The following is a 14,185-nucleotide window of genomic DNA, read 5'->3' as shown; positions in this document are numbered from 1 at the left end:
CAGATGCTTATCCAAGTGCCTGGTAAACACGATCTCTCTTCTATAGCCCAGATTGTGCCTGAATTCTATTACCCTGATTTCTTCCTGGCAGGCAGGAGTTGGTGCAGCTATAGAAACAGCCTGGGCCACTAGCTCCGATGAGGAAGAATATAGACCAAAAGACTCCTTTTTAACCATCAGGTCTGGCACAAAAACTTCCACATACAAACATGAGAAGCTGAAGAGACTAGGAAGGGAAGCAGAGGGCTGGGGCTACAATCTAGCCACCAGGCAAAGAAAATCGAGAAGTCAACATAAGCTGAAATTATTAAGAAACCATTTGTGCCTCTACACTACTCAAAACACCACAAAGACAAGTATTCTCTGCTTCTGCCTCTTCCAGAAAAATAGATGTTCTCTGTAACAACACACATTTCTCCTCACAAACCCAACAAGGCCATGGATCAAGAGCAAGTCAGGCTATCAGGCAAGACCTAGGAGACACTGCTAGTAAAATGACTTACCCCCCTCAGACGAAAAATACAACTAGATTTAGAGGAAGCTCATGAAATGTAAGACATCATGCAGCTCACCAGTAGTTACCCAAACTGGAGTAGAAGATAACAGGCTATGGGGCGGGGGTGTACAGTTGCCATGACAGCAAGCTGGCTCAGGCAGTTTCTCCCACAAATCAGCATTTACAATAGAATTCTTAGCAAGGCTGAAAAGGGAGAGGGGGAAAACACATCTTGGTGCCCTCCTAAGAGCATGCACACATGAACAAGCCTGTATCAAAAGCAGAACCTGAGATGGGAGTCCTAGAAAAAGCTTCAGAGACCCCCTCCGGGGTGGAGTGGTAGGGAATGGGACCTTGCCTTTCTCTTTTCTCCTAGCACAGAGGATCAGTTCTCTTTACAATGAAACAAAAGCCTGCAGAATCAAGATCTGATACTTTGTTTAAAGGAACAAGGAAGACAAGCTGACTTTTCCCCCATGAGTCTATGCACAGTGCCTGTCCCTTTCAGGTCAAATAATACCAATGGGTACCAAGAGATTGAACAGGCCTACTTTTTGCAGACCAGGCTACCTGTGGCCCTGGGAAACGTTAAGCTCTGCACTTTCCTAATCATCTTAGGTTTTAGCATGCCCATCCAGATGCGGTTTTGGTGTTTCAGCTGACCTATCTCTGCGCAGTGTGGAGGATATACAGTACTCTGTGGTTCTTCCCTTCAAGTAATAATAGGACTCTCCACTGCCCAGGAAGCAAAGATCCTGGGTGAGGGATTGGGGAAAGAGTAGAATGCAGCAGCAACTCAGTCACATTACAAGATGGCTGACAACAGCTTCGGCTATCCTCCACTCCAAAGAGATTTCCCAAATACGTCAACCCCTCCAGGCAAGAAACTGACAGTGTGATGGTACTCTCAGGCAGAACAGGGCCAAGGACAGAAGGGGATTAGCCTAAATCTGGCTTTCTGCCACACTGGGGTTTCTCTTATTAGATAAAAGCCACAGATAAAATTCAAATGAAAGAGTATTAGAAAGTTAGGCTTGAGCCCTGTGAGTAAAGGACTATTTGAGTTCACTGTGCTCACAAATGCATTACCCAGGGAGATACCGTGTCCTTGGGGAATTTAAACTTCACCAAAGGGGAGGCAAGTTGGAAGGGAGTAGAGCTATCTGCCCCACAGTAAACAAAGGCGGAGCCTAAGCAGGGGTAAAGGGCTATCTGCCTCTCCCCTGTGAGTGTGTGTTCTAGTACTGGGGAAAGAGAAAGGAAAGCAAAGCAACCAAAGAAAGGTTGCTTAGTCCACCAGGCCCACGAATAGAAGAGAACCACACAACAGTCAAGCATTCTAACCTCTCCAGAGACTAGGAATTTAGGATTAAGGCCAGAATCAAAGCCCACTCCCTCGGTAGTACTCTTAAGGTTTTTATTATTACTTTTTTTTTTCTTTTTGAGGCAGAGGTAGTGTGCTGACCTTACACTCCCGCAGTTGACCCCTCACTCCCCCAGTGCCGATACTCGCCCAGGCTGGAGTACAGTGGCATGATCCAATCCTGGTTCACTGCCACCTCCGCCTCCAGGGTTGAAGCAATTCTTGTGCCTCAGCCTCCCAAGTAGCTGGGATTACAGGCATGCGCCACCATGCCCAGCTAATTTTTTGTATTTTTAGTAGAGATGGGGTTTCATCAGATCCACAGGTGGACCTCAGATCCACCCGCCCAGGCCTCCCAAAGGGCTGGGATTACAGGTGTGAGCCACCGCACCCAGCCTCTTAAGTTTTTTAGACTAGAAAAAAATTAAAAAGAGAAAAATATCAGGGACAATTAGGAGAGAGGTATTAAAAACAGATAAGGTGAACTGTACATTTATAAATGGTTAAAATGGTAAATTTTACATGTATTTTTATCACCACTACCACAAAAAAAAAGAGATAAGGAAAAAGACTGCATTTAAACATTATGTTGCCATCTGTTTCCATTTAGACAGAAGTACAAAGGAAATGCAGAACTGAAAGTAAATTTGACAAGGTGCTACATTATAAAAGACCAATTTCCAGGCCGAGAGCAGAAAAGAAAGATGGATCCTAGAACACCAGTGTCTCAGTTTTAGACTCATCTAGCTTCCCAACAAGGGTGGCTTGGATGTTCACACAAAGTAACCAGGAAAATAATTAAGTGACAATCCCACTAACAGCATGAGATACCATCAGAGAGTGCAGTTTCCCGCTCCAGAGGAGGGAGGAGTCTGCAAAACCCACATTCCAGAATGCCTTAAGAGGATAACAGGTAGCCCAAGCAACCCCCCTCCCTTCCCACAGGTGTCTCCTCCTCAGTAGGGGTTCAAAGTTCAGCAGAGCAGAAAGTCAAAAGATTAAGCTTCTTCAGGCTGGGGAGTAGAAGAAATGATTTCATCAATATTTAACTATAACTCTACTTCCCCATTCTGAGGACTTCCTCACTAGACCTCAGATCAATAAGCAAATTTGGCAGGCTCTGAGTGAAAGTAGCTTAAGAAACATCACCCCAGGATGGGCGCAGTGGCTCATGCCTGTAATCTCAGCACTTTGGGAGGCTGAGGCAGGCAGATCACTTGAGGTCAGGAGTTTGAAACCAGCCTGGCCAACATGGTGAAACCCCATCTCTACTAAAAATAAAAAAATAAAAAAATAAAATAAAATAAAATCGCCGAGTGTGGTGGTGGATGCCTGTAATCCCAGCCACTCAGGAGGCTAAGGCAGGAGAATCACTTGAGCCTGGGAGGTGGAGGTTGCAGTGAGCAGAGATCATGCAACTGCATTCCAGGCTGGGCTACAGAGCAAGTCTCCATCTAAAAAAAAAAAAGAGGGGGGATGGTAGGCAGGAATCACCCACCTTAGAACTACTCCTAGAATGTCCATATTTAATACTGAGCCTAAGATTCTGCAGCTCAACACATGGCCAGTTCCTCTGTCTTCCCCTTTAAAGCTATCTGGTCTCCAGAACAAAGGAGATGAGAAAGTGCCACTGGCCATAAAGAGTCACCCAGCCAGTCCATCTCACTTGCACAGATAATAAGAAGTTGTTGGCAAACTGAACAGAGGAAAAAAATCTACCTAGAAAAAGGTGTCTGAGGAAGACAACAAGCTCCCATCCCAGCATCTCCATGACCACTTATAAAAATAAGTGAGTATTCCAACAATCTTTAAGTATTTAACCTGGAGGGCAGCTGTCCCCCAATTACCATCCTTTTCTGAAATCCACCCCTCCCCCTCCCAAAAACATTCTCAGTTATTTCCCAGAGGAGCAGCCAAAAAGAAAAACAAAAACAAAAACTTACCAAGGGAAAGAACAAATAAACCACATGAGTACTTTCACTGGATCTTAAATTTTAGCAACAGTTACTTTACTCTCTCAAGATCCTCCAAAACAAAGCCTCAACTGGTATCAGCTCCATCTATTAGACTGCACCCTAGACCTTGGAAAATCTTATGGCTTACACTAAAACTAATCAGCCACTTTTAAACAGAAAGACGTTTAAAGAAATCACTAGAATAGGCTGGGCACGGTGGATCACACCTGTAATCCCAGCACTTTGGGAGGCAGAGGTGGGTGGATCACCTGAGGTCAGGAGTTCGAGACCAGCCTGGCCAACATGGCGAAACCCCGTCTCTACCAAAAATACAAAAAATTAGCCAGACTTGGTGGCGGGCACCTGTAATCCCAGCTACTCAGGAGGCTGAGGCAGGAGAATCACTTGAACCCGGGAGGCGGAGGTTGCAATGAGCCGAGATCATGCCATTGCACTCCAGCCTGAGCGACAGAGTGAGACTCTGTCTCAAAAAAAAGAAAGGAAGAAAGAAATCACTAGAATCACCGTTCACTCCACCAACATTTTATGTTTCCACTTTCAGTTGAACAAATATTCCACTAGAGTCACCTGGAATTCATTATTGTCTCCACCAAATTGCCCAAGTCAATCAGAAACCTTGAGACTGGCACACCATCTGATTCTCTGCCATACACTCGCTTATCAGCTCTGCTCGGAAGAAATGTTCTTAACCAGTTCGGCTTGCACTGATCACACTTCAGCAATAAAGGCCTGAATCGGACAGAAGTTCCTGCCTTCCAGGTCATTGTGGGTAGGGCCAGGCAAGTTTGGTTGGCTCCTACATTTGCACTAACGTTGAGAGAAGTACTATCCCCTCCCCTGCCGTTTCACGTAGATTCAGAGAGTGGGTGTAGCAGCTGCAAGAGCACCCCGTAAGAGGAAAGGGCCCCTGGCCAGAGGATGAGAGGCGGTCCTGTGGCCTCGAGCTCCTCCAGGGAGGGAGGGCACCGCGCTTCCTCTCAGCCAACTGCTGCCTCATTTCCTGAGCAGGAGGAGGGAGCGGAAAAGCTGCCAGCAGGCAGGCCGGGGTCTTTCCGACGGTTCCCACCCCACAACCCTCACCATTTCACAGAAGGTTCAGTACTGCCCCTCCCCGAACAGAGAAGCACCCACCCACTCTTACGCCCTGGGCAGGAAACCTCAAGCCAGAGCAAAGTTCTCCCACCCTCCATGGGGAAGTGGGGGAGGGAGAAGCCGCTGAGCCCCTCCCACGGCCGCGCCCGGATCGGAGGCACTGAATGAATGAGGTGGAGAAAAAAAGAGGAGGAAAGCCACACCCCAAACCCCGTAAGGCTCAATTTCTTCAAAGGTCAAGCCTGCTCGCCCGAGCACTGTTTCCCTCTCGTCCGCTTGCTGTCCTACTGGTGCTGAGCCCCACCCATCCTCCGAGATCCCAACTTCATCTCCGAGCCCGCCGGCCTTCAGAGGACCGTGCTTCACGGCAAAAGGGACCTTATTCCGCTTGCCGGATACTCCAGCGCCTGCCCCTCCCTCATGAGCCTCACCATCTCCGTACCTGTTCCCGGGCCCGCCTTTCTCCCTCAACTTCTCGCTGGAGGCGCTCAGCTCGCTCCTCTGCATCATCTGCCTGCTGCTGCAGAACCTGGATCTTGCGCTTCACCGCCTCGATGGTGGTGATTCCAGCCATGGTGCCCACCCAGCTACTGCTCGCGCTCCGGTTCCTGCCTCCTCCGCTCGGCGTTGCAGCCTCCTCTCACCCTTACTTCCGCCTGCTACGCCCTGAAATACCGGAACTCACCAACCCGCCCGGATGTGACGTCCCTCTGCCGCGCCCTCCCACCGCCAGGCAGGCGGGAAGGCAGTCCACTGGAGGGAGAGCCGCGGTAGGGAGTGGATCCTCCCAGTCGCCCTGGGGTACGGCTCCCGGCCTTACCTTGGGCCAGTAAACTGGGACGGGGTTGGGACGAGGGAGTGTTACCATGGTAACTGGGCGGCGCTTCGTGCCCTAGCCTCTCCCGCCAGGCTGGCTGCCCACAATGGTTGGCCCCTTTGCAGGTATTCGGCTGACCTTACACTCCCGCAGTTGACCCCTCACTCCCCCAATGCCGATACCCGTCACCCCTCACTGTATTTGCTCCACAATATAAACATCCTACAAGTCTCTGCTTCCACTCACCCCACGACAAACTCCAAAACCAAGTTATAAGAAAAGTCTAAAAGACTTTCTGGGCCTCAGGTTCAAAAGAGCCCCACTCAGTCTCCTTTCAAAGTCGGCTCAGGTAGGTAGGTTCTCTCTCTCGTCTCCTGGAAGTCAATGAATGGAACTGTCGGAGTGGAAGGGATGGGCAAGATGGCACAAATTCTCATTCTATTTGGCATGGTATGAACTTAAGTGTTCTATTTAGAACAGACTTTTCTCCTTTTTTTTTTTTTTTAAGAGACAAGATCTCGCTCTGTTGCTGGAGTGCGGCAGTGGCGAGATCACAACTCACTACAGCTTCGGACTCCTGGGCTCAAGCGAGCCTCCTACCTCAGCCTCCGGTGTAGCTGGGACTACAGGGGCACGCCACCCCGTCAGGCTCCCTGTTATTTTATTTATTTTTGTTTTGTTTTTTATTTTTTGGGATGGAGTCTCCTCTGTCGCCCAGGTTGGAGTGCAGTGGTGCGAACTCGGCTCACTGTAAGCTCTGCCTCCCGGGTTCAAGCGATTCTCCTGCCTCAGCCTCCCGAGTAGCGCCCTCCACCACGCCCGGCTAATTTTTTTTTTTGTAGTTTTAGTAGAGACGGGGTTTCACCGTGTTAGCCAGGATGGTCTCGATCTCCTGACCTCGTGATCTGCCGGCCTCGGCCTCCCAAAGTGCTGGGATTACAGGTCCCTGTTACTTTTGAGAGTCATCATGCACCAAATTAACCAACCTTCCAGCCCCTCCAAACCTTGGAATGATTCAGGACTTGGCAATTTAATCATCAGCTGGGCGTGGTAGCTCATGTCTGTAAGTCTAGGATTTTGGGAGGCTGAGGTGGGAGGATGGCTTGAGCCCAGGAGTTCAAAACCAGCCTGGGCAATATAGCAAGACCTCATCTCTAAAAATAAATAAATAATTTAATAATCACTTACAATTCCTTTTGTAGATAAGAAAGATATGCCCCCATTTTATCAGGAAGAAATCCTCTATTACAGACCACTGTCAGCCGGGCGGGGTGACTCATGCCTGTGATCCCAACATTTGGGAGGCCAACGCGAGAAGATCACTTCAGCCCAGAGTTTGAGACCAGCCTGGGCAGTATAGTGAGACCTCGTCTCTACAAACAATTAAAAAATTAGCCAGGCTTGGTGGCAGCACGTCTGTAGTCCCAGCTACTTGGGAGGCTGAGGTGGGAAGATTTCTTGAGCCGGGAAGGCAGAGGTTGCAGTGAGCCAAGATTGTATCACTGCCTCCAGTCTGGGTGACAGATTGAGAGCCTGTCTCAAAAAAATAAAAAACAGACGACTGTTACTAGATCCTTCATGCAACAGCCAGACATGAGTGCCTGTAAACTGTACTATAGAATTGAGCCTCCATTCTGTTACAACTTTTAGCAATTTCAATGCCACTGTACTTCCAAGTACCCCCAAGGAACTGTTTATGAGTTAGAAACTTCCCTTTGGCCAGATGTGGTGGCTCATGCCTGTAATCCCAGCACTTTGGGAGGCCACGGCGGGCAGATCACCTGAGGTCAGGAGTTTGAGACCAGCCTGGCCAACATGGCAAAACCCCGTCTCTACTAAAAATGCAAAAATTAGCCGGGTGTGGTGGTGCACACCTGTAGTTCCAGCTACTCAGGGAGGCTGAGGCAAGAGAATTGCTTAAATCCGGGAGGCAGAGGTTGCAGTGAGCTGAGATGGTGCCACTCTACTCCAGCCCGGGTGACAGAGTGAGACTCTGTATCAAAAAAAAAAAAAAAAAAAATGGCAAAACAGACCAGGCGCAGTGGCTCACGCCTGTAATCCCAGCACTTTGGGAGGCTGAGGCAGGTGGATCACGAGGTCAGGAGTTCAAGACCAGCCTGGCCAAGATGGTGAAACCCTGTCTCTACTAAAAACCGCAAAAACAAACAAACAAAAAACTAGCCAGGTGCAGTAGCAGGCGCCTGTAATCCCAGCCACTCAGGAGGCTGAGGCAGGAGAATTGCTTGAACCCAGAAGGCAGAAGTTGCAGTGAGCCGAGATCGCGCCACTGCACTCCAGCCTGGGTGACAGAGTGAGACACAATCTGAAAAAAAAAAAGAAAAACAACAAAAAAAGAAACTTTCCCTACAGGCACTGCCATGCAGGATTTCTGGAAGCACAATAGTAAAGAGACTTGAGAACGTTATCTTCCCTCTTATTTCTTTGTATTCCTCCCACCTTCCCAGTAGGTAATCGTGATAAATTTTTCTTCTGGGACAGCTCTCTTTTCTCCTAGAAAATTAGGACGTGGAACAGGACTTATAATGAAGAGTCCTAATCCCTGAAAGGAACAGTAGGCAAGACAGTTGCTGCCCTCAATGTCTAGTTCTAAGAATGCTCCCTGCAGAGCCTCTGTTTTCCTATCACCTTTTGGAAATACCGAGCAATGAGACTATTCAGAAGAAACAACTTGGATAGATAATAATTTTCTCAATAGAGTAATCTGCACACTGATTTTTCCCCCAGAAATTAGGAAGGAAGATCAGGGTTCTGACTCTTAATAGACTCTACCCTGATGGCCTAAGAATTTTTCTAACTTGCTTTGTAGAAGTCTGATCAAGATGTGGCAGAAGTGACACTTTGTCATCTGGGTGCTGCTCAGCAGGGGGCACTATTGTACCTCCCTGTGCCCTGGTAAAGCAGCAGAAGACCTCATCCTAGTCAAACCAAGAGGGTATTGAGAGCACCACTGCATTTCTGAGACTGGTAGATTTGAGCAGATAATCTCCTCTTAATGCAGGGAAACAGATGGACTGACTCATGATAGCCTTTAGAAGCATAATGGATAGACAGCAAGGGGCCCAGTGCTATTGTGTTCCTAGTAACCAGCAATACAATATATCAACAGGTGTATATGTCCATCGTTGTCCCTTCTCTCCCCATCCTTCCTGCCACCTGTCCCTAAAAATGGTGTTATGACTCTATGTCCTAACAATGCACTCCTCTTTCCCTTTGTTTCTCCCTAAACAGCATCTGATTTCATCTTGGATTAAAATGATCTTAGATGTGGTTGCACAACAATGTAAATATGCTACTACTGAATTAGACATTTAAAAATGGTTAAAATGGTAAGTTTTATGTATGCGTATTTTACCACAACTTAGAAAACAAAGTTAGACAAATTTAGGGAGGAAAAAAACAAAAGTTTGGACTCGCCTTGCCATACCCTTGCCCTTTCTTTATTCAAGCAGTCCTAGTAAATCCTGCACTTTTCAGAAAGGCTTCTCAGATAACCAGAACTGCTTGTGTAAACACGTAGTTATTGACTCCCTCCTCCTTCTCTACTGCTTATATCTACTTCAAGATAATATGCTCTGTTTACTTATTTATTAACCTCAAGGACAGAAGCTGAGCTGTTAACTTCCTTTGTATTGGACAGAGTATACTCCCTCCAAAGATGCATATATTATGCTGCTCATGACTCTTACCTTTGCTTTCTGCTTTTAACCTTGTTGCTCCTTATTCAGCACCTCTCCCAATTCCTATAAACACTGTCCTTCTTTGACCCTTTGAGGCAGGGGTCATCCAACTTTTAGGGTCTTGTGGCCAGAGAGATAAGAAAGCCAGTAGACAGTATGTACAAGAATGAGCATGACTGTGTTCCGATAAAACTTTATTTACAAAACCAGGCTGTTGCAAGATTTAACCCACAGGTGGTAGTTTGCTGACTCTAGCTTTGAGGAAAGAAACCTTTCTTCTTGCTTGCTCCTGGCCACAACCTTCCCTCTCCTGTTTCTTGTTCTTATGCATGTCTCTGAGGGTACTTTCTGACTTGGGAAAGCTAACAAAGGGGAGAGGGGTTGAATGAGTATTTTTAACCCTCACTTTACATATTTAAATGGGTTTTGGTGGATTCCTATGTAAATATGAAGAAACTTCTTTCAAATGAATATACTGAGTAGACCACATCTAGGTGAGGGGTGCTATGTGTGTGTATGTGTATGTCTGTACATGTGTAAAACAGATTAAGATAGACAGAATTCATCCCCAGGAAATCCTTTTATATTCCTAATGCTTTTGATGTATTGCGTACAGCCTCTATGTTATTCTCCTTCTCATGATCTCAGGTTAGACTTGTTCTTTTTCTTGCTCCTGGAAACACCTCCTCAAGCCCACATACTAGCTGTTTCAGCCTAAGAACAGACCCAGATTGATGTTACCCAATTTCTCACAAAACTGTTATTAACCTGACATTGTGCTAGTTTGTGAAAACTTCTATCTTCATGCCCATATGTTAGAAACAGAGAGATCCATCCAAATATACCAGGAACCTAGGCTATACAATTCCAGCCAGCCATCCACTTGCCCAAAGCCCAGGGGTAACCTGTAGATTTGGTAGGGTTGTTTGTTTGTTTGTTTTGTTTTGTTTTTTTGAGTTTTCTGAGAAGGGAGAATTTTCATCATTTTAAATAGAGACAGGGTCTTGCTCTGTCACCTAGGCTGGAGTGCAGTAGCATTATCATACCTCACTGCAAGCGTGAACTCCTGGCTTCAAGCGATCCTCCCATCTCAGCCTCCCGAGTACGCGGGACTACAGGCACGTGCCACCACACCTGGCTAATTTTTAAATTTTTTGTAAAGATAGGGCCTCACTATGTTCCCCAGGCTGGTCTTGAACTCCTGGCCTCAGGCGATTCTCCTGCCCTGGCCTCTCAAAGCAAAGTGCTGGAATTACAGGTCTGAGCCACCACACTGGGCACAAGAAGGGAGAATTAATAGTTTGTGGCGGCCTGGCCGGGCGCGGTGGCTCACACCTGTAATCCCAGCACTTTGGGAGGCCGAGGCGGGCGGATCACAAGGTGAGGAGATCAAGACCATCCTGGCTAACACGGTGAAACCCCATCTCTACTAAAAATACAAAAAATTAGCCGGGCGCGGTGGCGGGCACCTGTAGTCCCAGCTACTCGGGAGGCTGAGGCAGGAGAATGGCGTGAACCCGAGAGGCGGAGCTTGCAGTGAGCCAAGATCGTACCACTGCACTCCAGCCTGGGTGACAGAGCAAGACTCCGTCTCAAAAAAAAAAAAAAAAAAAAAAAAAAAAAAAGCCTGTGCTGGCCTTAACTTTTGGAAGAATGAGTTTAAATGATGTATATTTAGTTTGTGTTTCTAACCTCTGGCATAATATATTCAATTCTTACCACTTTCCTTGGCCACTGAAAGTGGTGGAAAACAAAACAGATCAGAAACCTAATGGCAGAGGCCAGGCATGGTGGCTCACATCTGTAATCCCAGCATTTTGAGAGGCCAAGGTGGGTGGATCACTTGAGGTCAGGAGTTGGAGACCAGCCTGGCCAACATGGTGAAACACTGTCTCTACTAAAAATATTAAAAATTACCCGGGCATGGTGGCAGCTGCCTGTAATCCCAGCTACTCAGGAGACTGAGGCAGGAGAATCACTTGAACCCGGGAGGTGGAGTTTGCAGTGAGTCGAGATCTTGCCACTGCATTCCAGCCTTGGTGATAGAACAAGACTCTGTCTCAAAAAAAAAAAGCCCAGGCGCAGTGGCTTAGGCTGGGTGCAGTGGCTCACGCCTGTAATCCCAGTACTTTGGGACACTGAGGCAGGTGGATCACTTGAGGTTAGGAGTTCGAGACCAGCATGGCCAACATGGCGAAACCCCATCTTTACTAAAAAAAAAATACAAAAATTAGTTGGGTATGGTGGCATACACCTGCAATCCCAGCTACTCGGAAGGCTGAGGCAGGAGAATGGCTTGAATCCAGGAGGCACAGCTTGCAGTGAGCCTAGATTGTGCCACTGCACTCCAGCCTGGGCAACAGAGTGAGACTCCATCTCAACAACAACAATAAAAAGAAACCTGGCTGGGCGGGGTGGCTCACGCCTGTAATCCCAGCACTTTGGGAGGCCGAGGCAGGCGGATCACCTGAGGTCAGGAGTTCAAGACAAGCCTGACCAATATGATGAAACCCCGTCTCTAGTAACAATATGAAAATTAGCCAGCCAGGCATGGTGGCACGTGCCTGTAATCCCAGTTACTCAGGAGGCTGAGATAGGAGAATCGCTTCAACTTGGGAGGTGGAGATGGCAGTGAGCCGAGATAGTACCATTTCATTACAGCCAGGGCAACAAGAGTGAAACCCTGTCTCAAAAAAAAAAAAAAAAGGAAAAGAAAAGGAAAGAAACCTGATGGCAGAGAGACCCAATATGAGGATCCGAAAGCATTTATGAATGGTTCACTCTGTCTGTCCTTCTAGCTATTTTCCAAAACCAAATGTGATTTTATTTTATTGATTTATTTTTTGAGACAGAGTCTCTCTCTGTTGCCCAGGCTAGAGTGCAGTGGTACGATCTCGGCTCCGTGCAGCCTCCGCCTCCTGGGTTCAAGCGATTCTCCTGCCTCAGCCTCCTGAGTAGCTGGGATTACAGGCACCCGCCACCACACCTGGCTAATTTTTGTATTTTTACTAGAGACAGGGTTTCACCATGTTGGCCAGGCTGGTCTCAAACTCTTGACCTCAGGTGATCCACCCGCCTCGGCCTTCCAAAGTGCTGGGATTACAGGCGTGAGCCACCGCACCCAGCCCAAATATGATTTTAAATATTACATGCTCCTTTTTTCCTATTAACTCAGTTCACTGAGAAACTTGTTTCCACCAATACTGGGACATTTCTGTTGTTGGTGGTAAGATTCCTATGGTACTTTTCTTCTAAAAAACTTTTCAGTCTACTTTCTCATTTATCTTTGCAGCAAACTTCAAGGTTAAAGATGAAGGAAAGTAGGTGATGATGATGGGATAATATGAGATGGAAAAGAGAATTTATTTTATTTTAGAATGGGAAAATTCAGCCCTAGACAAGCTGAGTAATTACTCACGGTCATAGAGTGAAGTCTGGTGGTGATACCTTTACCCCCTAAGATTCTTTCTTAGTTTCTATTATAGTCTGTCACTGTAGGGATCTCTCTGCTGCCCTAGGAGCAATGCTTCATATGGCATCTCCATGGCATAAAGGCAAATGCCTGCATTGGCCAAGATAAATAAACCCATATATGGCCAGGGTCAGTGTGACCTCCATTTCCCATTGTGAAATCCGAGCTGGTTTTGTTGGACAGTTGAGAGATGAGAGGTTCCCTATTAATACACATATCCACATGCCAAGACTTGGACATAAAAGCTAAGAATGTGGCATGGGGGAGGAGGTAGGATAAGTGACAGCATTCTGAACTTAGAGTCCCCTCTCTTTGTCCAGGTCCTGGGAAAGATAATTAAATTCCTGGGTTGGTGATAGGAGATAAATGAGACCTTTACATGTATTAAAAAAAAAACTTTTAACATGTTGGAGATGTCTTTAAGAAAGAAAATACATGCCATTATGAGAATATACCAGCATGTGGTTATATGCAAAAATGTATGTGAGTATATATGTCTGTGTTCCATGAACCCACAAGTGTGTTTGGAATTTCATCATACATTAACATAAAGATCTATATGTGTAGATTAAACCCATCCTCCATCTCTCTAATACTCACATCAGCAGCCTTCTTCTCTGCCAGTTCCAGCTTCTCCTGGGCATCCTTCAAAGCTTCAGAATACTTGTCCAGCTCATCCTCTGTCCCTTTCAGCTTCTTCTGCATGGCTGCCAGCTCATCCTCCAGCTATAGGAGCCCAGAGAGTCACACACAAAAACACACAAACACAACAATGCAGGGTTGGACCCTGGGCTCTTGGAGCCCTGAGTGTAACCTCCATGTTACCATCCCTAGTGAGACACACTTTCTCCCCAGCCACTTCCAGCCCACTGCCTCAGGAGTTATGCCGTAGCTTGGCCTGTGACCCTGTAATCTCTGATCCTAAGATGACCAAGCCATCCTGGGTTTTCATCCAAGACCCTTGGATGATAAATATCTAAAGTGTAGATGCCCGTGATGCTATTTGAGTGAAAAGAGATGCTCTTTCCCTCTAGAACTCTTACCTTTTCCTCTAGAAGTCAAGGGTTCTTCCAAAACATGGTCCATTTCTACTTAAATTCAGCAGACATACTGTGGCTCACTGACTTTCCCAAGGTCACAAAGGCAGTCTGAGACAGATATGTTAGATATCCTCTGCTCCTCCAGTGAGGCTGGGGAGTCCATCCCACCCCCAAAAAGGAGGTGACACCAGTAGTCACTGTCTTTCCCATGAAAACTCCCTTCCATTTCAC

The 14,185-nt window shown here is 46.9% G+C and overlaps 1 protein-coding gene across 20 annotated transcripts in view; it reads right to left on the bottom strand.

The window, feature by feature from the left end:
- TPM3 (tropomyosin 3) overlaps positions 1-14,185 on the bottom strand; it is a 37,199-nt gene that overhangs the window by 21,196 nt on the left and 1,818 nt on the right. For 9 of the 20 annotated variants that reach the window (XR_010158106.1, XM_001147718.6, XM_001147800.6 and 6 more), the window contains exon 1: positions 5,370-5,745. Coding sequence is in view for 19 of the 20 variants with exons in the window: in XM_001147718.6 (XP_001147718.1) it covers positions 5,370-5,501 (132 nt within the window). In the remaining variant the exon portion in view is untranslated. Of the gene's footprint in view, positions 1-5,369; positions 5,775-13,514; positions 13,641-14,185 lie in introns of those variants that run through there. The other 11 variants (XM_009432502.3, XM_063813271.1, XM_063813269.1 and 8 more) reach the window with 4 other exon arrangements.

This window comes from Pan troglodytes, chromosome 1, assembly GCF_028858775.2.
Source record: "Pan troglodytes isolate AG18354 chromosome 1, NHGRI_mPanTro3-v2.0_pri, whole genome shotgun sequence".
Classification (NCBI taxonomy): domain Eukaryota; kingdom Metazoa; phylum Chordata; class Mammalia; order Primates; family Hominidae; genus Pan; species Pan troglodytes.
Note: the sequence above shows the minus strand (reverse complement) of the source record. Positions and strands in the feature narration are given on the sequence as shown.